General features: G+C 41.5%; 1 protein-coding gene across 1 annotated transcript; it reads left to right on the top strand.

The window, feature by feature from the left end:
* Nucleotides 1-890: 890 nt before the first annotated feature.
* On the top strand, nucleotides 891-17,534 carry ISPD (Nucleotide-diphospho-sugar transferases superfamily protein). Its single transcript, XM_078576577.1, has 12 exons — nucleotides 891-1,102; nucleotides 1,200-1,270; nucleotides 1,393-1,464; nucleotides 2,108-2,163; nucleotides 2,235-2,314; nucleotides 2,425-2,504; nucleotides 3,612-3,689; nucleotides 6,097-6,165; nucleotides 14,268-14,336; nucleotides 14,421-14,467; nucleotides 16,886-16,976; nucleotides 17,378-17,534. The coding sequence occupies exons 1-12, from the start codon at nucleotides 967-969 to the stop codon at nucleotides 17,426-17,428; spliced, it is 900 nt and encodes a 299-aa protein (XP_078432703.1). The 5' UTR covers nucleotides 891-966; the 3' UTR covers nucleotides 17,429-17,534.
* Nucleotides 17,535-22,072: the final 4,538 nt, after the last annotated feature.

The following is a 22,072-nucleotide window of genomic DNA, read 5'->3' as shown; positions in this document are numbered from 1 at the left end:
CCTGAACTCTGTCCCTGCTCAAGATTCTCTCTCCTGTTTCCATCTGAAGTCTGGGACGGCACAGGGCATGATTGGGTTCTCGTCTCATCCATTTGTGCTCATACTGAAGTCAGAATGCTAGACATATGACAAAAATAAGAGGATGAAATCTAATCCATTTGCAGTCATCCCTCCTGAGCTCAAAAACCTTTGCTGGCTTCAGTTCCATCCCTTCCCCTTTGTCTCGTCAGACCTTGTCATCAAACACACTCAATTAAACTAAAATTTACTAATCCCACTATTCGTTCCATTATGTGTATCATCAAAACCATTCCATCAACCATTTAGTAAACTGCTCCGTCAACAGTTCCCTTGGTCGTTCAGTCGTTCAGTCATCTGTTCCATCATCCATGACATCATCCCCTCCATCATCCGTTCATCAACCATTCCATCATTCGCTTCGTCGACTGTTATATCATTCGTCATATCAACCACTCCGTCAACCATTCAGTCATCCGTTCCATCATCGGCTGTGTCATCCAGTCCCAACATTTTCATCATCCATTCAGTCAACCGCTCCGTCAACCGTTCAGTCATCCGTTCCATCATTGGCTCTGTCATCTAGTTCCAACCGTTTCATCATCCATTCAGTCAACCGCTCCGTCAACGGATGACGGAACCGTTTCATCATCTATTTCATCAACCCTTCCGTCATCCTTCGTCAACCGTCTCATCATCCGTCCCGACCTGTCTTCAGCAAAGCCCTATTAAAGGATGATGAAACAGTCGGTTAATAGAACTGTTTCAGAACGGATGACGTAACAGGCAACAAGACAGTTTACTTCCGTTCCGTCCGTCCCAGACGTTAACCGTCCACGAGTGTTAGTAACTGAAGTAGAGAGCGCAGAGCTGATAAGAAGCCGCTAGAACGCTGTTCAATCTTTCACTGTGTAGTGATCGTTCTGAGCTACAACTTCCTCTACGAAGATGGCGACGGGATTTCTCCCTCTTCGTCTTCCTCTGGCGCGCTCTCCTCGCCATGTCGATCTGCCGTCAACCTCTTCTCCGCCGAGTTTGATCTCTCTCTCATCGCCAATTTCACCATCATCCAATCAAATCCAAGGTCGGTCTTTCCTATCCATTTCGATTCCTCACTTTCCGAATTTAATTCAACGCCTTTCCATGATCTGTTCGTTTTTTTTTTGTGCGGTTTCTGTTAGATCGGAGGATCGAGATGGAGAGGATACGACGCCGGCGTATCATTTTTTGCGCTCGTGGCCTGTCGGGGGAGGTCTGTCGAAGCGAAATTTGATTTTTCGCTGCTTTTTCTTTAAAATTTGTGGCTAGATTTTGATTTTTCTTCTGCGGAATGCTGACATTGTTGTCGGTTTTCTGGTGGCTGTGCCAATGTAGGATGCCGTCGTGGTGAAGGAGAGGAGCGTCTCGGTTATTCTCTTGGCTGGCGGCGTCGGGAAGAGAATGGGGGTAGTTTTCACTCGTGTTATGAATCTTTTACATGTGATATTTTGTATTTTGTTGGTGTAATTGGTTTATGGTTCATTCATTTGCTTCTCTCGGATTATACCAATTCATGATGCATTCTTCATCTTCTGTCCTTGTGTTTTACCGCACCTTTCATTTAGTGCATCCTCTAGCATTTGTTATCCTGTTGACGATGACGAGAAGACGATGAAGAGTCATCCTCGTCATGTATCTGCGCCAGAATGATGATGATGATGGTGATGATGACGGTGATGATGATGACGACGATGATGATGATGATGATGATGGCGATGACGATGTCGCTATCATCAGTTGTCTACAGCCAGGATGATGATGACAATAATGTCATACTGGTCGTCATCGTACCAGTGTAATGTAGACTCCAGTTTCTCTCTGTTTCTCTCGATCTCCACATTTGTGTCAAGAATATCTCTCATATCTCACCCTCTCCTTTTCCATCCATCATCTGAACTCGTCATCCGGTCTTCAGCATCCAATTATCAGTTGAAAATTGTCACTATCAACGTCACGCACGCTTATGACTGTGAAGAAGATTTTGATGATTTTGTCGTGGGAGAGATAATCTTAGCATCATCTGAATACTTCCTTTTCATTTTTGTACCAGGCTACAATGCCAAAGCAGTATCTTCCTCTCCTTGGTCAACCCATTGCAGTGTACAGGTAACTTCTTAATGTCACGTTGATTTTAGCTAAGCCTGTTACCCGGACTTAATGTTAATTTATTTTTTCAGCTTCAACACTTTCTCACGCATGAATGAAGTCAAGGAAATAATAGTTGTATGTGATCCCTCCTATAAAGACGTTTTTGAAGGTTATAATGAACTTATGACGTTTAGAATTATGTGTATTTACATATATTTAATATCATCAAAACTACTTTCCATCCTGCTGACCATTTTAACAGTTTTTCTTTGTTCCCAGATGTTCTACAATCTCATGTCAAACTAAAATTTGCGTTGCCCGGGAAGGAGAGGCAAGACTCTGTATTCAACGGGCTTCAGGTCCAATTTGAACCGCAAAAGATTGCAATTTTCATGATATATATGTTTCTCGCAGGGACGTTTAACATGTTCCCATCTGATTCATCCAGTCTAAACATTAATTAAACCCAAATGTTTACTATGATTCTTCTGTGGAATTAAACCTAGTATGCTGGCTAATCGACGTGGTTTCTGTATTAGAAGGCCTGTAATCTCTATAAGATTCAGGCCTTGTGTTCTCGTTTATTTTTACCCGTCACCTTTTCCAGTCTGATGACATTTTTTGAGAGTGCTTTGATCTTGGCCAGTCCTTTTGGTTACGGTAATCTAGTGCATAAAGATTGATCTCAAATTCTTATGGGCATCAGGTTGTCCAGTTATTCTGAGCATTATTTAAAGCTTTACCGGACTTCTTTTGATGAATTCTAACGGGCCAAGCCATTAGACCCTTCTAGACCGAACCTTTGGTGAGTCAATGATGTGAATGCTTCTCTCTCTTTCTCTCTCGCAATCTCTCTATCTCTCTCTTTGCTCTCATCTCTGTGTTCTGTTTATCTCTCCTTTGACCTCTCTCTTGGCACCCTCTCTCCCAGGCTCCTCTCTTACCTCCAATGTTGGGACTTCTTCCTCTACCCTGGCTCTCTCTTAGGCCTCTCCTTGTCCTTTCGATGGACTCAACCTACTTCAACGGTATCATTGCCATCTTTCCTGCACACTCTTCGTCAAACCCAATTCAGAAGGCCTTACATTCTCAAAGAGCTGGATAAATAGAATGAAGAAGCATAAAAACAGTCGTTAACATCTTTGCAGCTACTCCATCTACTGTTATTGCTTCCACTATTAGCATACGTACTGCCAAATTTAGATGGTTTAGGGATTTTAATCTTCAGAAGTCTCTCACTTCACCTTCACATTTCCTTTTATACCTGCTTTTATTTCCAAAAATGTGAATTTCGTCTTTTCCCAATTCTTTTTGAGAGGTTCCATCGTCTTACCAATCTCCTTTTTGCATCTGGTGAAGTTATTTTTTAGTACTTTGAGCTTTGATCGATGAATTATACAGATTGATCTCAAAGTCCATCTCGTGTCAGATCATTCACTGAATTGTGGTATATTTAATAATTTCAGGAAATCGACGGAGATGCTGAACTTGTTTGCATTCATGATTCCGCAAGACCTCTGGTTCTAGCTGAAGATGTCAAGAAGGTATGGAGCCTTAACTATACATACATATACCAGTATTCTAGGATTTCAATGTGAAACTCTCCAAAAATTATTGGCTTCACGATCTAATGCTCATGAGATAGTTTGTAAGAGTGCTATATTCCTCTTATCCCTGCCGCTCTTTTAGCTTGTGGGTATTGTAGTTTAGGCCTTAAGGCGCAGAATTGTGTAGAGGCAGGAAGGAATCCAAATCTTGATGCAAATAGTACCAAGTGGGAGAAGAGTATCTACATCAAAAGGAATGTTATTTTAAGTGGCCTGACCCATACAATAGAAATAGATTGACAAAATAAGAGTACTAAAAAAGGTTGGTCCATAAAGGATTATTCCGATCCTAGACGAATTATTCTCTTCTTGGGTATTGCAATCTATAAGTTAAGGCTCAGAATTGTGTCGAAGCAGGAAGAGATCCGATCCTTGATGCGAATAGTACAAAATGGGAGAAGAGTATCTATATCTGACGGAGTATTATTTTATGGGGACTGGCCGGTACAATGGAAATAGATGACAAAAGAAAAGTACCAGAAAAGGTCTAGTCCACTTAGGATTGTTGTGATCCTAGATGGATCATTATTGTCTAGCTATTCTGAGTGCGAGATCTTCAAGACTTTGTAAACGTAGGAGTATATCCTGTAAAGGATATCCAGATAATTTGTAGAGGGATTTAATAGTTCAGAATGGAGTAGACGAGGTGATAAAAGTAAACACACAAGTACAAGTCAGATCGACTCCTTCTGTCAGAGTGGGGAGCATCTCCATCTTCTATCCACGCTGCAGCTCCTTTTCTTAGAAAACGAGAATTCAGATCCCTGCTCTTGCCCCCGTCATTCTTTATTTATAGGATCTCCCATTACTGCATTATAAGCATTTGAATCAACATGCGGCTGATCAGTCACACTTGCTGATAGGCGCCTTCTTTTCTTCTTCTCATGATAGGTTCTAGGGGGAACTTTATCAAGGATCCAATAAATTGTCGAAATAATCCAATCCAACAAATGTTCATTGGAAAGGATTATATGAGAATGAAATGATTTTCTTTGGAGGCGAGGTTACTGTCCAAGGGAGTAACGTAGCAGCTCCCAATGGGATAAATAGGGAGGAACCTTCTGGGTCTACTGTCTTAAGGCTTATATCATCAAGGCTCTTGCCTGAGGACCAAAAGCCTGTATCTTCTATTCTTAAATCTCTGTGTATAACGTTTTGAAATTTAAGTGAATGAATTTCTTTGCATTCCAGATTACTTCCTTGGACTTTGTAAGGTGTCTACTGTGAAATATACAGAAGGATTTCCAGTCAGATAAGGTACTTTTTCTTTAAAAGAACCAGATAAATACCTATGATGGGATCTAAAACAAGCAAAAACCAGCTTCACGTGTGACCGTGCTTGAAGGCGAAGAGTATAAAGGCCATTAGAGGCTGTTAAAGGAAATTATTGTGCTTTGTGGTCAGAATATCATTGACAAGTTGTCAGTGATATTATGACAAGTGATATGATGAAAGTAATATTCGTCCTCTCCATGAGGAAGATGCCGAAGTTGTAATTGTCTTTCGTTCTAACCAGGATGACGAGAAACAATTTAGAGATAAAGCTATCTCATCCGTTGTTAACTTTGTTTATAAGACGAGAGAAGGATGGTTTTGTTTCAGCATCATGATTGATTACGAACAATGAAGATGACAAAATTGTCATTGTCACGCATGCTGCGAACAATTACTCTGTCAATGTCAATTCATCATTGCCCTCAAACCCTACAGGAAATAAGGATGCTGAACAAAAGGAGATGGGAGTATTTATACAATGTCCGTCATATTTAGGACAATTTTGCCATTCGCATTGTATTTCCCTTCAAATAAGGCAGCCCTCCCCTTAAGACGACATCCATGTTTTAAATTAAGAGTTTGTTGGTTCTCATATCTCCCTGTCCAGTGCAATGTTCATTCCATTGGTCTCTTTCCTACCCCCACCAATGATCTTTTGGGAGTGCTTCACCTCCCTCTAAGCTCTGGGTGAAGATGCTACCACTGGTTCTCCTCCTCTATCCCTATCTTTTCTGCAGAGTAGTCTTTCACTAAGAGTGGTTGGCATTATCGGAGTGGTAGCAAATCGTAGTCAGAAAGGAGGGACAAGAAATTGATTTTAAGGGGGTACATTTGATGCGCCTTAGATTTCTAATTCTAATTGACCATTGTGTGAATTTTATGGTATACCGATAGGCTTGTCGTCCTCTTCTAAATATCCTGCTCTTACTAACTTGAGATTTATTTCCGTTTATCTTGTAAAAGCCGTAATATGAAGAGTAATTCAACATTCATTCTTAGTCTTTCCACTAGGTTTTAATTCAGAAATTCACAATCTTATCTTCTAAACGTGTTACATTATGACTTTTAGGTTCTTGTTGATGGTTTGGTAAATGGGGCAGCTGTTCTTGGTGTTCCTGTCAAAGCTACCATCAAGGAGGTACGTGGGAGTATCTATCTCAGGAATCTCATTCAGTTTCACTGGTGTGTTGCTGTTTCTAAACCACTCATACGATTTTATGAAATGTAGCTGATGATATGTTGGCATGAAATTTTATGTCAGGGGCGTTCTGATTTGAAAATAAGACTTTTCTCTGCATCTATGTTTCTGCAGCAATGTTTTTCATCAGATTTGTAAAGTTATATTTGACGTGAAGCCATATCTTCTGTAATTCAAGGTGCGTTTTTTATGCAGTTTTACTCTGGGTGGGACAATGATCTTGTAAGTGATTCTCTAGAAATTATAAGGGATGCACTGAGAGATATTTAGGGTTCTGATAGGAAGTTGTGGGGACATGCAGTCAGTCTGTGAGTCATATGACAGAGTAGTGATAGGGCTCCACAATTGTTTTACAAAATTGGAAGACCACCTTTACTTCAAACTAAGAACTCCTTGTTCGACATATGCGAATCCAGGATTCGAATCATGTATCTTACCAGACTATAAACAGTATCTGCACTGCGTGGTTTAGATTAGTTGATTTCAATGAATGCTCCAGTACCAATGGAAGTGAATGCTGGGAGATTTGCTTGGCATATTCTTCTTGGTTCTTGGAGGAGAGGGAGTTATGGCTTCTCAATTCTTGGAGATCTCTGGGGGAATTATTTCTTGATTCTTGGAGGAGAGGGAGTTACGACATCTTGATTATTGGAGATCTCTTGGCAAATATTTCTTGACTCTTGGAGGAGAGGGAGCTACGTCGTCTTGATTATTGGAGATTTCTTGGAAAATATTTCTTGATTCTTGGAGGAGAGGGAGCTACGGCTTGTCAATTATTAGAGATCTCTGCGGAATTACTTCTTGATTATTGGGAAGAACACATTTTATTCTGGGAGGATCGTCAGGACGCGCGGGGGTTGAAGATTTTTGGATCGAGATCGTTGTTTGAGGAGAAGACTGTGCCGCGGACAGGAAGAATGCACAGAGGAGATGCTGGAGAGGACGACCTGTCATAATGCACATATGTGGAGGATGAAGCCTTTGGCCATCAGAGAGCCCACGTTCTTGCCATTTGAGCCGCCGTCGATGCCGAGGCCGTGGACGGGGAACGCGCCGCTAAGGCCCAAGAAGGAGAAGGAGCTGAAGAAGCAGCGGAGAAATCGCCTTGTCCACAACCCAGATGGAGAATCCGAGATTGAGTTTTCATAGGGGATTGGAGCGGCCATGGCAAGGGTTCAGCCACGCTGGCGTGAGCAATGGCGAGGGGAAGAGTGGCGCGATGAAGTGTCACAATGGCGGGGGAGTACGAGTGCGACCAAGCAGACATTGAAGTGGCAATTTCATCGTGATGATCGGGCAAGAGCAAATACGGCACACCAGTTTCTCTACAGAGTCGACACGGGGCAGCAGACGCGATGGCAGGAAAATCGGCGGCGTGGCTCCTGGGCGGCATAAACTACCCCAAACCTTCTTGCGCGATCCAAAGGAATGAGCGGCAGGAGGCGGGAAGAGGCACGAAATAACTCATCCAATTTTTGGGGATCTCCCTTCAACCTGCATGCAACTCGACCATATTCCCTGCGAATGCTAACCAGAAGCCCCAACAGAGTCGCAAGGTCAGAGGGCGTCACATGCATGTGATAGGGGGAGTCGCGACAGCCCCGGGGCAGCTGACAGAGGTATCCATCACTGCTCCAGGGGGTTCATGGAAGGGGAAAGGACCACGGAGACTGGACTCTCACCGATCCACGAAAACAGTAAAGATAAAAGGAGAAAGGTATCCGCGGAAGGTTCATTTCAAGTTCTACGATCAAGTTGAGCCGTGGGAACAGAGGGCCCGCTTACAGGGCACCATGCATCATGGCGTGACACAGGAAGGTGGGAGACGAGCAACAGGTGAAGGAGTGGGGCATATTAGCAGCTTGACAGCTCGACAAGAGGAGCAGTAGATGAGAGGGGGTTTGAAAACCCACACAATCGTAGATGCAGAGGATGCCGGCGAGGATCATGAAAGGTGAGGGGAGGAGATGGAGGCCTGGGTGAGGGTTGGCCCAAGGCGGCAGCAAGCCAACTCATACAGACCTAGGCCACTAAAATGGGGAGAAAGAGAAGGCTGCTGCTATAGATGTCTGAAGCACGGACACAGAGCAAGAGAGTGCCGAGGCACGTTGGTATGTCATAGATGTATGGGGACAGGACACCGACAATTCGACTGTCCTAGAGGTTCGTTGGAAGTGGACACAGCGATGCCCATCAACCTGGGGAAAGAAGGCCCGGTGGCACACAAACCAGAGGGTAATCAGCACGCGCCGGCCAGGGATATGTCGTCCCAACAGATTGCCCACACGAGCTGTCTTGTGGGGAAGCCACACAGGGAACTCCGACAGTGGTAGAGGTACGATGGGGACTTCTTGCAAAATTCCCAACCTTGGTCAATGGAGAGGTCTGGTCTCTGGAGAACGGGGATTTCTTCCTCTGGGGTGCCTCAATGGCAGAATATATTGCAGTGATTGGATGGGAGCAGGAAGTGGAAGGAGGCGCGCAGCTGAAGTGACGCAAGGTCCACCCAAGAGACAGAGCTGCAAGGGGACCTGTTCATTCACATATCATCAAAGCCAGAGGCATTCCCATGGGATACAGGGTGGAAGAGGCATTGAAGGCTATGGTCAAACCTTTAGGCTCTCTAAAAAATATCATCTCTGACGTTTTGAAGTCAGACGACCGCAACAAAGTGCTGCTAGAGGTAGAGGGCCCCCACGCAACCACGCTCCCACTTATACTCAACTTTTGGGGCCCGGATGGCACCTTCAAAATTTTAGTTGTTACCATACCACTGCTGGCACTGCCGTCAGCGAGTAGACAACTGGAGGTTGATGCAAGAGATCGGGAGGAGGAGATCGCGACAAAAAAGATGTCATCAGGAAGCTCAAAGGAAGTTGTGGCAGCCTCAAGTGGAAGCCAGCCGGACATCACAGTAGAAACGAAGGAGACCCCGACAGATGGGGGAGTATGTGACGATGTTGACTCAAAGATCACAAGCCAAGGACACCTGTATGTAGATGCACCAACTTCAAGGGGGCCACAACCCGATGAAGGAAGGGAGGGAGGTGAATTCGTTAGATTGTTCCTGGTGTCAACTGAAAGCAACGGGCCGGCAGCTAGAGTGGAGGGAGGCCAAGCAAGTCCAAACACGTTACCCCAGACTCTAGGCACTGCGATAAGGGAGTTGGTTACCAAGATACGTGATATAATGGAAGGCCGACGATCACAAACAGGCAGAATAGGCGAGGAAGGTCTCGTTTACAAATGTAAGAAACTTGGCATCCGCCATGAAAAGGAGCTAGTAGCGTGGGTCAAAGCTGGTAAAAGTGGACGTATGATGCTAGCAGCGGAGGGCATGTCAAAGAACAACACCAAAACAAAACGAGTGACGAAGGAGTCAACAGAGACACAGGAAAAGGTAAGGAGATCATGAACGAGACCAACAGTGAGGAAGTAGAGAATGACCACCAGCGTAAAGCTAGTGAAGCGGATCGTATTACTAATCCTCGGGCTAAAAGAATAGCGTGAACCCTGGGTCTAAGGTTGACACCGATTGAGACAGGGGCCAAAGATAGTTCATCATGAGATGCATTTCATGGAACGTTCGACGCCATCGAGATGAAGGTAGACGGAGGGTGGTGGGGGGCTACCTGCGAGAATGGGGGGCATCAGTGGTATGCTTACAAGAAACCATGTTGGAAAGCTGAGAATCAAGGGACTGGAACGTAGTGGGAAGAGGCTTCCTTGAGGGTTCCTAGCGGTAGATGCAGTTGGGCGATCTGGAGGAGTGGTGATAGCATGGAATGAAACACGGCTTTCAAAAGTGGCCATGTGGAAGGGGCAATTTACTGTAGCAGCAAAGCTAAAGCACTTGCAAGACAATTTTGAGCTGGTCATAGCCTCGGTATATGGTCCTGTAAATGTCCAACCGCGAATTGAGCTATGGAGGGAGCTTGCCGACCTTGCAAACACATTCCAGGGGTGCGCCATGTTGTTTGGTAGGGATTTTAATGTGATACTAGACGCAAGAGATCGGCCAAATGAAGCTGGAGGGAGAGACGCTGATTCGGAAGCCTTCTAGGCCTTCATTTCGGAGTCATCACTTCAAGAAATGGGGCCCACAGACTGCATTTATACATGGCGAAGCACGTCAGGCCAACAGGATGTCGCGCTTGGACAGATTTTTATGCTTATTTGAGCTCATGGAAAGATTCCCACTAGCAGACGTGTGGTCACTTCCGCGCCCAATTTCATACCACATACCCAAATGAGTTGATCAAGAGGCCGACATACTTCAAGGTAGACAAATCGTGGGTCCAGGAGGCTGGTTTCAAAAACAAGGTGACGGAAAAGTGGAGGTCACAGCTCAAACTTAGGATCAATTACAGAAACGTTATCCGCAAAAATCCACGGGCTGCGCCGTCATCTTGTGGGGTTCCAAAAGCGTATACATATGCAAAGAAAGAAGGCCAGAAACAAGGCTTTAAGAAGAATCAAGCAACTAGATGACTTAGAGGATACACGGTGCTTGAAAGTAGAGGAAGCTCTCGATAGAAGGAAATGGAGAGGATTGGTAGCCGTGGAAGATAAGAAACTAGAGACAGACTAGAGACAAAGGTCCAGACAGCTGTGGCTACATGCCGGAGATGCTAACACAAGATTTATTCATCTAGTTGCAAATGGCAGGCGCAGGTCCAACTATATTGGGAAACTAACAGTGGGAGGCCAAGTCCACGACTGGCCACAGGCAGTGGGTCGTGCAGTCGCTGATCATTTTTGTGAGCTCTATAAGAAAGGTAGACGCAACCGATGGATGTGGTGCGGAAAGGGAGCTCAAACTTTAGCACATGCACATCAAGCTGAGTTGATTCAGCCTTTTGCAGAAGAAGTGAAGGATGCTATTTTAGGCCTCAGCAGTGAAGGGGCGCCAGGCCCAGACGAGTTTCCTTCTACAAAAAGTTCTGGGAGCTGGTGAAATCTGATGTGATGGCCACACTAGACGAGTTTCGACTAGGGTCAGGTAGTATGGAAAAATTAAACAAGGCATATTTGTTCCTACTGCCAAAGCAAATTGGTGCGAAAGAATTGAGGACTTCAGGCCAATCAACCTGTCCAACTCCATATACTTAATCGTTGCAAAGGTTCTCGCGAACAGGCTGAGAGAGGTGATCGGGGGCCTCGTTGGACCCTCCCAATCAGCTTCATAACAGGTCGCTTACTGGTCGATAGCGCAGTCGCAGCAGGAGAGATATTAACGGCATGGAAAAGGCATGGGACCAAAGGGTTCATGTGGATGGTTGATTTTGCTAAGGTGTATGACAAATTAGATTGGGGATTTCTTTTTGCATCAATGAAATGGAGGGGCTTCCCTAGTGAATGGATCAAGTGGGTGAAAAGGTGCATTACATCACATTCCTTTTCAGTGTTGGTGAACGAAAGGCCAGAAGGCGGGTGGATACAACCACAAAGGGGGGTGAGACAAGGATGCCCTCTTGCACCTCTACTATTCGTGTTACCTGTGGACACACTCGCTACATGTACGAATCTAGCTTGCGCACATGGCCTCCTAAGGGGATACCAGACACCTATCTTTCCAGAGGGGATACGGCTATTGCAGTACGCGGATGACACCGCCATTTTTATAGAAGGCGGAGAGGAAGAAGCAAAAAATCTTTCCACAGTACTCGACTTGTTCGCAGCTTTCTCGGGTCTGCAAATCAATCGAGCCATGTCAGCTTTCGTGAGAAGTGGGCTATCTCAGGAGGAGGAGACGCAGTGCGCTGGGGCGCTAGGTACACCAATCGGCAGTCTTCCTATGCGATATTTGGGCTTGCCATTGACCAATGCGAGGTTGTCAAAAGCAGACTGGCAACCGGTGGTAGAGAAAGTTGAAAGACGTCTGGAATGTTGGAAAGCCAAGGTTCTATCTACGGGGGCTGGTTGGCTCTACTGAAGTCAGTACTGTCAGCGATCCCCATCTTCTATCTCTCCACTTTCAAAATGCCAGTTGGCATTAATCAAAGATTAGAAAGCCTGATGCGACGATTCTTCTGGAAAGGCGCAGAATCAGACCTCAAGCGACGTTTGGCATTGGTGGCATGGGACACGGTCTGCAGACCCACCAGTCAAGGAGGGCTAGGAATCTTGCACTTACCAAGTATGAACACGGCATTACTAACTAAATGGGTGACAAGGCTCATGCAATCCAGTGAGGACCTCGTCATCCAGATGTTGCTGGATAGCTATGGTCGGGGTTTGAATTGGGAGGCTAAAACAACCCCAATCAGAGGGGCGTCACCCTTCTGGCAAGGCCTTCGCCTAATTTTCTCCCAAGTTCATGAGTTTTACTCAGCCAGGCTAGGAGACGGCGCTATATTTCGTATTTGGGTAGACAAATGGGCACCATGCGGCCCCCTTTGTGATACATATCCGCGGTTATATGCGCTTTCCCGAAATCCTGAGGCCCCAGTGGGCGAATGTTGGGACAACATTTGGAACCCAGTAATTGACGGCGCTTTGTCAGACCAAAGGGTAGCTGAATTCACGGATATGCAGTTGGCCTTGCTCCATATCCGACCATGTTTAGGAGCAAAGGATGGTTGGATTTGGAATAATGCCCCCTTTTCAGTCAAAGAAGTCTATACAAGGATCCGCCAAGGGAATGAGGACCAAACGACCATATCGACGTGCCAAGCTATATGACGCCTAAAAGCCGACCTAAAGGTAAAGATCTTTGATTGGCTACTGTACCGCAAGAGACTGGTGACTCGCGCCTTCCTGAAACGGTTGTACCCATAGATACTGACGATTTGTATTTTTTGCACGCAAGGAGAAGACGACTGTGACCATCTGTTCTTTGCATGCCCTTTTGCACGATCAACTTGGCCTACTCAAACACGTCTAGGACTCAATACGACATCAGCTGAGGCCTTTTGGCAATCCATGCAAATAGATGGAAATAGAAGAAAAGAGGAAAAGGGCCGCGCACTGATGGTGCTCTGAGGAATATGGCTGCATCGAAATGATGTGGTTTTCAGGGGGAGGCAGGCCTCACTGGATGGACTCACCCATGAGGTAGACAACCTCATTGCGGCATGGTTCCCGCGAAGGGGGAATAGCAAGAGGAGTGGTTAAGCATGTATCACACGGGCTCTAGGGTCCATGTACTTCTCGGGTGGTTAATGACTCGTCAGGTGACTGCCTTTTATTTGTTTAAAAAAAAAACAATGGAAAGTGAATGTTTGTCAGATTACTAATGAACAATCAACAATGATCTGCTAATATATGTAAAATATGAACAAGTATCTTCGTTATCGGAAATTTTCTGAGCTCCTTTTATCTAGTCTTCCCTATTGGTTGTTAATTGAGTGTTGGATTCAATTGCTTACCCACTGTGCTAAAAGTGATAGCACCCTAACTTTTTTAATTGAATGATTATCAGATTTCCAAAGAATAATCAAGAATGATCTGCCAATTGTTTTTTTGAAACTTATCAATGATCTGCTAATGTTAGCGGAATATGAACATTCTCCTCATTTTCGGAAAGCTTCTGACTTTTAAATGACTCCCCGTCTAATACTGTGGAGTGGCACTATTTTCTGCGTGAATCTCACATGCTGTTTGTACCCACCTGTCTGTCTTCATTTTTTCATATTTGCCTTTGTGGAGATTTCTCTTTGTTCATATTATCAAGTTTTGTTGTACATACAGATGGGCTACACCTCTCATTTGCCTTCCATATTATCTATCTTTCACATTGTAATTTGTTTTATCTTTTAGTTCAGCTTTCCTGAGGCCCACTAATGGGCGTACCTTCTTACAATTGTGATTGGCATTTTAGCTTTTTAACCGAGACTTGGTGGTAACTCCCTTTGGCAAAAAACCATAGGGATCTGAAGAACATGAATAACCTGATGTTGGTCAATTATGTTATTATTTTCTGCCAATTTCCAACTGTTCATTGTTTACTGTCTACAATCTACGATATTCTATAACAGGTATTTGTGTGGAGCGAAATGCATAATCAAACAATTGACGATATCCTTCTTGCGAATATGCAGGCTGGTAGTGATTCCTTTGTGGTGAAGACACTTGACAGGAAACGACTGTGGGAGATGCAAACTCCTCAGGTTATCATAGTTTTTAATGTTCAAATGTGGCCTTTGGACATTTTTATTTTATGATGTCTGATCTTTTATACCCTGGATGGAAAGGTCATCAAACCAAATTTGCTGAGGGAAGGCTTCGAGCTTGTGTACAGGTGACCTTTTCTTTGTGAATGAACTATTGAAGCACCATGATTTCTTCAACTTTCTTTGGGTTGTTTTTCGGAAATTTATGCCCTTGACTATAATTAGGGAACAAAAATTCGATTGCTTTTGATTGCATATTTGGCAATCAAGAAAGTTGATTTATCAGAAAGAAGAGATCCTGATCTGATCATGGGCCCCTGATCACTTGAACAATTTGATCTGATCTGATTCACAGAGGCCATGAACAGTGATCAGATGAGTTGACTGATTGATGATCCCGTAGTCAGATTGTTCCCCTGATCATGTCGACAATCACATCGCCTGAGAGTTGCAGAGCCACATTCCAATCACGTGCCTTATTGCTAATGAAATCACCGATCTGTTGCCAGATCCAATCATCTGTCAGTCCAATCGAATTCTGTTCCATCCCTCACCCCGACACCCCCCCCACAACTCCGCCGCCCACCTCTGCCAGTGGCGTCGTCCTTTGCCCTTTGCCTCCAGTTCTCCACCGGTATTACCCGATCACTGATCAGGTTGACGATCTTATCGGCTTAGGGCTTGCCTGATCTAATCCGTCTTCCTGATCTGAGCTCTGATGGCCATCAATCATTCCTCAAGAATCAATGATCGTCAAGGGATGGCCCATTTTCCTTGATTAGATCAGTTCACTGATCACTCCCAATCTGTACTGATCAAGATGGTAAGTGATCGGATGGCTGTATCCTGACTTTAATTCATCATTGATTACTCCCGTGTATTCCTCCCTTAATTTGTAGTTCTGCACTGGTATGATAAGATGGGTTCTTTTTGTTTATCTTTTGTCTCCACTTGAGAATGACACAACCCCCCATTGTATCCAAGGCGACATACTCATGGCTCCCATAGGGGGTATTTCTGTTATTTTACAAGTTAGGCTACTTTTGTCGTTTTATCCCCTTAGGTCAGTTTTCATGTTCCTCCCTTTGGGGAGGGCACACAAAAGGTTATTAAAGTTGTGTTTATCTTCCTCTTCCCCGGCAAAGTTGGTCCCTCAGCCTTTCCCTAGCTCCTTCGTGATGCCCATTTTCCAGCCCTCTTTTCTCCTCTCAACAAGAATCTAGCTGCCATTCTCTCTCATAGACAATTTTTTATAACAAGAACTCTGTGTACCGTTTAAAATTTTTCCAAACCCTCTCCAACATTATTAAGATTTTTGGGGCATAGATGACTTCTTTTACTGTGACATGCATTCAATGTGATAGGAAATAGAGGAAATGATGCCTCATAAAAAACACGCCCAATGAGAGTATGAAGGAATAGTGGACAAAAATTAAGGGGAAGATTGTCACTCCAGACATATAGCAGTTAGAGTGGGTTCTTCCGGGCCCCACAATGACTAAAGCGTCAATATCCACTATTTTTTTGCCATTTCAAGTGCCGCCTTTGTCAGAAGTCATCTAATAATACGTGAAGAACTTTTTGCAATTCTACGCCATAGGTGTGATCAAGGGAGGGTATGGGGGTTTTTCTCCCGGTTTCTCTGCCTTATTATCCTTACCCATTTCAACTCTCTATTATTTGCAGTCTGAATCAAGAAAGTTAATGGATTAGATTCATTGCCTCAAGCAAGCTGTACTAATCCTCTAAACGTATTATTGTTTCTTATTCTTTGTTCTTTTGTCCCAGATCAATCTGCTGTGATCCATTTTTAGCAGTGTCGGTGTCTATTTTATTCAGGAACTTACACAATTGGTGTTTGTATTCTGCATTACTCCTTTTCAGAAAGTGATAAGGGAGTTCTTGGTCTGTGTTGAGTTTTATGCTCTGATTTTGTCAGTATTTCTGGACTTCTCATGAAGCCAAAATTTGTGTTTACTTTTTCTGGTTATGGACGATAGTATTTCCTGCTAACTGCTTTCATCTCTCTTATTTAGATGAAGTTATATTTTCAATTCAAAAGAAACTATTTAGAAAAGTAAGAGCAGGTTTCTATGCTAGGTGGAAAGACTGCTATCACAATCCGGTTATGGACTTGCCATTGTAGAAGGATTTAAGATGTCCAAGCCAGAAAAAGAATGGGTTAATACTAGACCAGAATATGATGACAATGATTGATGACTAGCATAATTTATATACTATTTTTCCCAAATATGACCCTGTCATCTCATCAGCCGTTTTTGGCTAAGATGACGATGATGGTAACCCATCATAATCATTCTAGTCATAGGCGAGTGACAATAACGATCTGTGTGGATGACAATGATAATGATGATGAGTTTGTTGATGTCTCCAACACAACTACTAGATTGTTAGGAGTTCTGTGCCTCCTACACCTCTTGAGACCTGAACTTATTCACTTTGTTTTAGTAACTCTGTAATGATTCTCTGATGAGTCTTTTCAGATCTTGCATAACCCTTCAGAAGTGCCTCTTTCTATCTTACAGAGAAGGACTTGAAGTTACTGACGATGTATCTATTGTGGAGCACCTTAAATATCCGGTGTATATAACTGAAGGCTCTTACACTAACCTCAAGGTACATCACTTCGTCCCCTATTAATGCATTCCAGGTTTGATAGATACATGGAAGAGTAAATAGAATAGTTAGACAGAGTTGTGGGTAGATAGATCGATATAGATAGTTAGTTGAGTTAGATTAATTGATAGATGGATAGAGAGACGGATAGATAAGTAAAAAGATAGATAAATTGACAGAAAGAAATATGGATGAGAGTGATAGGCTGTAAATTAATTAGTTCATGAACTTCTGGTTCTTTGCAATCTGAGTCCTCTCTGCAGACATAGTTTGTCTTGTGTAGTTTCTGTGAACCATGGATTATCTATTGATGGATGGTTTTGTGAAACAATCTATGACGAATCTGTTATAACTAATAAATAGATCAAATGCATTTATCCATATTTCCCATTTCTTTGCAGGTCACAACGCCAGATGATTTGTTAGTTGCTGAGAGAATTTTGAGATCGTAATTGATGTTCATCGGCAAACCAATTTGTTTTTAATTGTCTCCATTTACCATTTCCTTGCAAATGGGTAAACATTTCTTCAGATTAATAGTCTTGTTTTCTCTTGCTCCATTTGGTTTTTGTCAAAGAAGTCAATGAGAAGAAAAACGCACAAGGTTGAATATTTTAACCTTAACATAAAGGCGGTTGACATTGCCAAGGTTGATGCTTTTTTAGCAAGACTTTAAGTTGACAGCTGACGCTGGTGGGCAGCTTCAACTTTATACATGACCTCGTTAACGAATATGCCATCATCAACCACCTTAAAGTTAAGGGTCTGGGGTTTGACATTAATACTGATGGATGGTTGACAGCTTGATTATGATGATGATGTCAACATCGATTGACAACACTATCAACATAAACCGTGCGTTGGTTAGTAAAATTTCAATCAAAGTCATTGTCTAGTTGGTGGTTAAAATTGACAAGGTTGATTTTTTTAACAATTTTCTAAGTTAACAGATATATTGGAGGACTGCATCAATTATCTAGGATAACATTGTCGATTACTATGTCATTGTATAATAACATTTTGGACAACAGAAGGGTTGATGACATTTACGGTTTACGAGTGCCAAATCCTAGCATAAATATGATAGTAATGACAATTCATATGCATACCTTCCTCAATTTCCATCGCTGATACCGTGTGATGTTCATCTGGGGTATTGTGAACCTTAAGGAACAATTGGAATCAGTTTCAGCATAATCCAACGAAAGAAACACTGAAATTACTTTGAAACGGTGAGTGAGTTGGAAAGCATGCGATGTGTCAGAAGATGCCTGAATTTCTTATTTCTTGAGTTTCTTTCTGTTGAACCCCTGAAACTTCCGGTATTGAAAATATTCCCATATAAAATCTATCTTATTGGACATTTTATTAGATCTATCTTTCCATAAACTTCCGATATCGTATAAAGTTTAGATATATCTCATACGGGAAATTTTACAAGATCTCATAAAGTTTAGATAGGTCTAAACTTTATGGAGTTAGTTACAGGTATTATGCTATTGAGAAAAAAATGCGCCCGATTGGGATACAATTTTGAATTTCATTGTGCTACTTAAAGGTCTGATGGTATCTTTGGTAGCAGTGCAAGATGGTGGTTCACCTTTTGAAGAGTTTGTAGATGGTTGCCAAGAACTGGTTAGGGACAGATCCAGTGGAACTGAATGGCAAGCCTTACCATTTCCATCCTGAACTGGTTCCACCCCCAAAAAGTTCTAGGGACTATTTCTATAATGGACCATCTTCCATCCCAACCCCTGGTTGGGGTGGATGAGAATCCAAAAGTGATGTTATTGTTTGGGATAAACTTGCCATTTACTTGCCTACAGCTGATGTGGGCTGCCGCCGTCGCTCCACTTCCCTTTTCTTGTAGACTATCTGCAAAGTAATGTGCGGCCGAGCCTTCTTCTCCCCTCATTCATGACTGATGCGATGACTTCCTTCTTTGAGGAATGGTAGGTTCACAATGGGTGAGCGGTTGCGTCGTGCGGTTTGAACTTTCAAACCGCCCTTTGTGCAGAGCATGAAGATTATCCTGCACATCATGCAGAGAATAGGATGGAGTAGACGTGTAATTCTATAACATTGCCATTTCACCCATTCTCTCATTTCTCTCTTTCTCTTCTATCTTTTTTTTTCTCTATACCTTTCTCTAATATCTCTCTTCATTCTTTTATGTTCATCTCTTTCATCTCTCATCTCTATCGATATGTCATTTACATCTCTCTTTGCTCTCCTTTTTCTATCTTGTTTTTGTTGAGAAATTTTGAGCGGGGTGAAACTTTATTTTTCCTCCTAATAAACCATAAATTATGGTTAGTTATGTTGTTTAAGGCTTATCATTTATGAAAAAAATATTTATAATTATAATTACAATCAAAGAGCCAGTATGGGTCAAATCCACAAGGAGCAAGGATTAAAAAATTGAATTCGTACTTAATTTATTTTTTACAATATAGATTAGGAATAAATCTAATTCAATAAATGGGAACTACATAAAATTACGACAAAATGATCCTATTTAACATAATTTATCTGAATTTGATTGAATAATTGAAGGAAATTCTGCAAAGTTGAGTGATTAATAATAATTTATACTAATTTTAGGTGTCTTGTGCATTTGAGAAGAGGGCAACAGAGAAGAGGGGAGCTTACCTGAAGTTATTAAGCGTCATAATCCTAGCAGAAGGTAAGGATCTATGGTAAGTGTCCTCACCTTACACTGGTTATTTTCATCATCAACTTTAGCATACATCCATCTGATGATCACATCCTACGATCACATCTTCTGTGTACATCTTTCTCCTGCATCAAATGCCTTTCACATCAGGGTGTCTTCATCATCTCACAAAGACTCTAACAATCATACTTCCTTACACCATCACATCTCTAACTAACTATTTATTTTTTGACCTCATTATCTTTACTATGTTTTCTCAACCACTCATTCTTATAATCGTGCTCTTAACATTATCTCTTCACTGATAACTTCTATTAATTCTCCTAAACTTATCACCTCCTTGGTGATCATTATACTTGCCTCTCTATCATGTATTTTATATGTATCTCACCTCAACTTGTTAATTACTATTGAAATAATATTAGATCCTTAATGTTCCTTAAGGAGACAGCCCTACTCATCAGTAGCTAGATTCGTTCATGTGAGTACATGTTTATATTTTTATTTATTAAACTCAAAAGCAGCAAGGAAAAAAATAAAAGCCTAATTTTGGATTTACCATTAGTCAATGTCCGCTAATCCTCCAGGGATATTTTATCCAAGATTTTAGTTATTTAATAGGCTTTAAAAGTAATGATAAATTTAATACTGTTATTTTAAAGAAAATGATGTAATAAATTATTCAAGAAGTTTACGTGCTTTAATGCATGCAGAAACTCCAAGTATTAACTCTCTTGTATGGATCTTCAATTAATTATCAAATTATCATTATGATAGAAAAAATTAAAAGCTGAATGATGTGCTGTAAATTTAATTCTTATACTGCTTTCTATATTTTTTCCACTGTAGGAGTTCTCACTTTTGAGCACTTTTATCTACATTCAAGAAGCTCTAATTTTTCAGTCCCCCTTCTCTCAATGTGAAAACCATAGTACAACATGAAAGAGAGAAGCATCTGAAAAAATCTTCAGATTTGATTCTAAATTTTCCCTAAATAAAAATATAATCACTAAAATCAACCCAGAAATATAGGAGCCAGAACTGTGTCATTGGTAAATATTTCATATAGTTATAGGGCGAACATGATTGCCTTATCGCAATTGGTTCTATGTGGAACCATTGTAATGACAACATATCTTAAGGATTTTCACTAGTGATTTTCAAGTAATTCTTAAAATCATATTTTTAATATCAACGAAAAAAATCATATCATATAGAATTTGTAATTTGAATCATATTTGGATAAGTTACATTAAAAATAAGATTATGCTTGAGAAGTTTCATAATCGGCAAATCACTTCATAATATCGTCTGCTGGTATTTTAAAGAACCATTTTTTACTTTAAAATGAATACAAGAATTATTTATTACATAAAAAACATGCAGATAATCTATAATTGAATCGTTAAGTCTGGGTTGGGAGAAGTCACAAATCAATAGACTACCTTTGAGGAGTGGTATGGCCATAAACCTATTTCATAAAATTTTATGATGTAGATTTTTAGGAACGGTTTTGAACATTGTAAGGAACACAAATACTTGAGGTTTATCATGCTCTTTTGATATCTCTTTGAATGGGTTTGGGTTATTTGACCAACTTGAGGGTAAATACTTTAGGTTGATGATGATGGAATTTTATTTCCTAATTTCAATTCAAAAATCTAATAGATTCATTTTAACATTCAACTTTGTTGTCATCAGTATTTACAAGTGATGTCGATGAAGAAATCCACGGGCATGAACAATGATGACCACATTAGAAAAATATTACACTAAAACACTTATTTATTATTTATAGGATATCATAAAGTGTATCATAAATATGTGTACGATATTGGATGACACAAAAATATTCAGATAAAATTGTGCTAGTCAATCTTGATCATGTGAGAGTGATGGTCACCACTTATATAGAGATACTCAACAGGAATATTCATTCTATTTAAAGAAGTAAGCAATAAATTTATCCATAAAAAATTCTAGATAGTATTTGGCATTGACTTATGAGTCCTTAATCACAGGAATTCAAATACTAATAGTTAAATAATAGTTCCTAGAAGTTGATTCTGTGGTCGAGAGGGGATCATTTAACGTTCATATGATAAGAGAAAGCCTTCCTGAAGATGAATCAATCAAGTCATTGCCCAAAAAAGTGAAAATATCAAACAATAATAGTATAACAGTATTCCTTGAATCCAAATTGCTGTGACTAATTAAGATTTGAAAGTTGACCATCCTCTGTTCATTTGAGTAGTGTGTAGTGGATGAGTGATATACTTATACATGTGTGTGTGCTGAGTAAATAATGATTTATAGGTTCCATGAAAGGGTTGAGTAAACTCATTTTACATTTTACGGCATGCAATTTACCTTATTACCTAACTTTTCAGTAAAATTAACATTTAGAGGGTTAACTTAA

The sequence above is a fragment of the Wolffia australiana genome, chromosome 6 (genome assembly GCF_029677425.1).
Source record: "Wolffia australiana isolate 7733 chromosome 6, ASM2967742v1".
NCBI lineage: Eukaryota > Viridiplantae > Streptophyta > Magnoliopsida > Alismatales > Araceae > Wolffia > Wolffia australiana.
This window is presented reverse-complemented; position numbering and strand designations above follow the sequence as displayed.

Coding starts and splice junctions, on each gene's coding strand:
- ISPD (XM_078576577.1), top strand. CDS start 967: ATGGCGACGGGATTTCTCCCTCTTCGTCTTCCTCTGGCGCGCTCTCCT. Junction 6,166..14,267: donor TCAAAGCTACCATCAAGGAG/GTACGTGGGAGT, acceptor GCGAATATGCAG/GCTGGTAGTGATTCCTTTGT. Junction 14,468..16,885: donor GGCTTCGAGCTTGTGTACAG/GTGACCTTTTCT, acceptor TCTATCTTACAG/AGAAGGACTTGAAGTTACTG.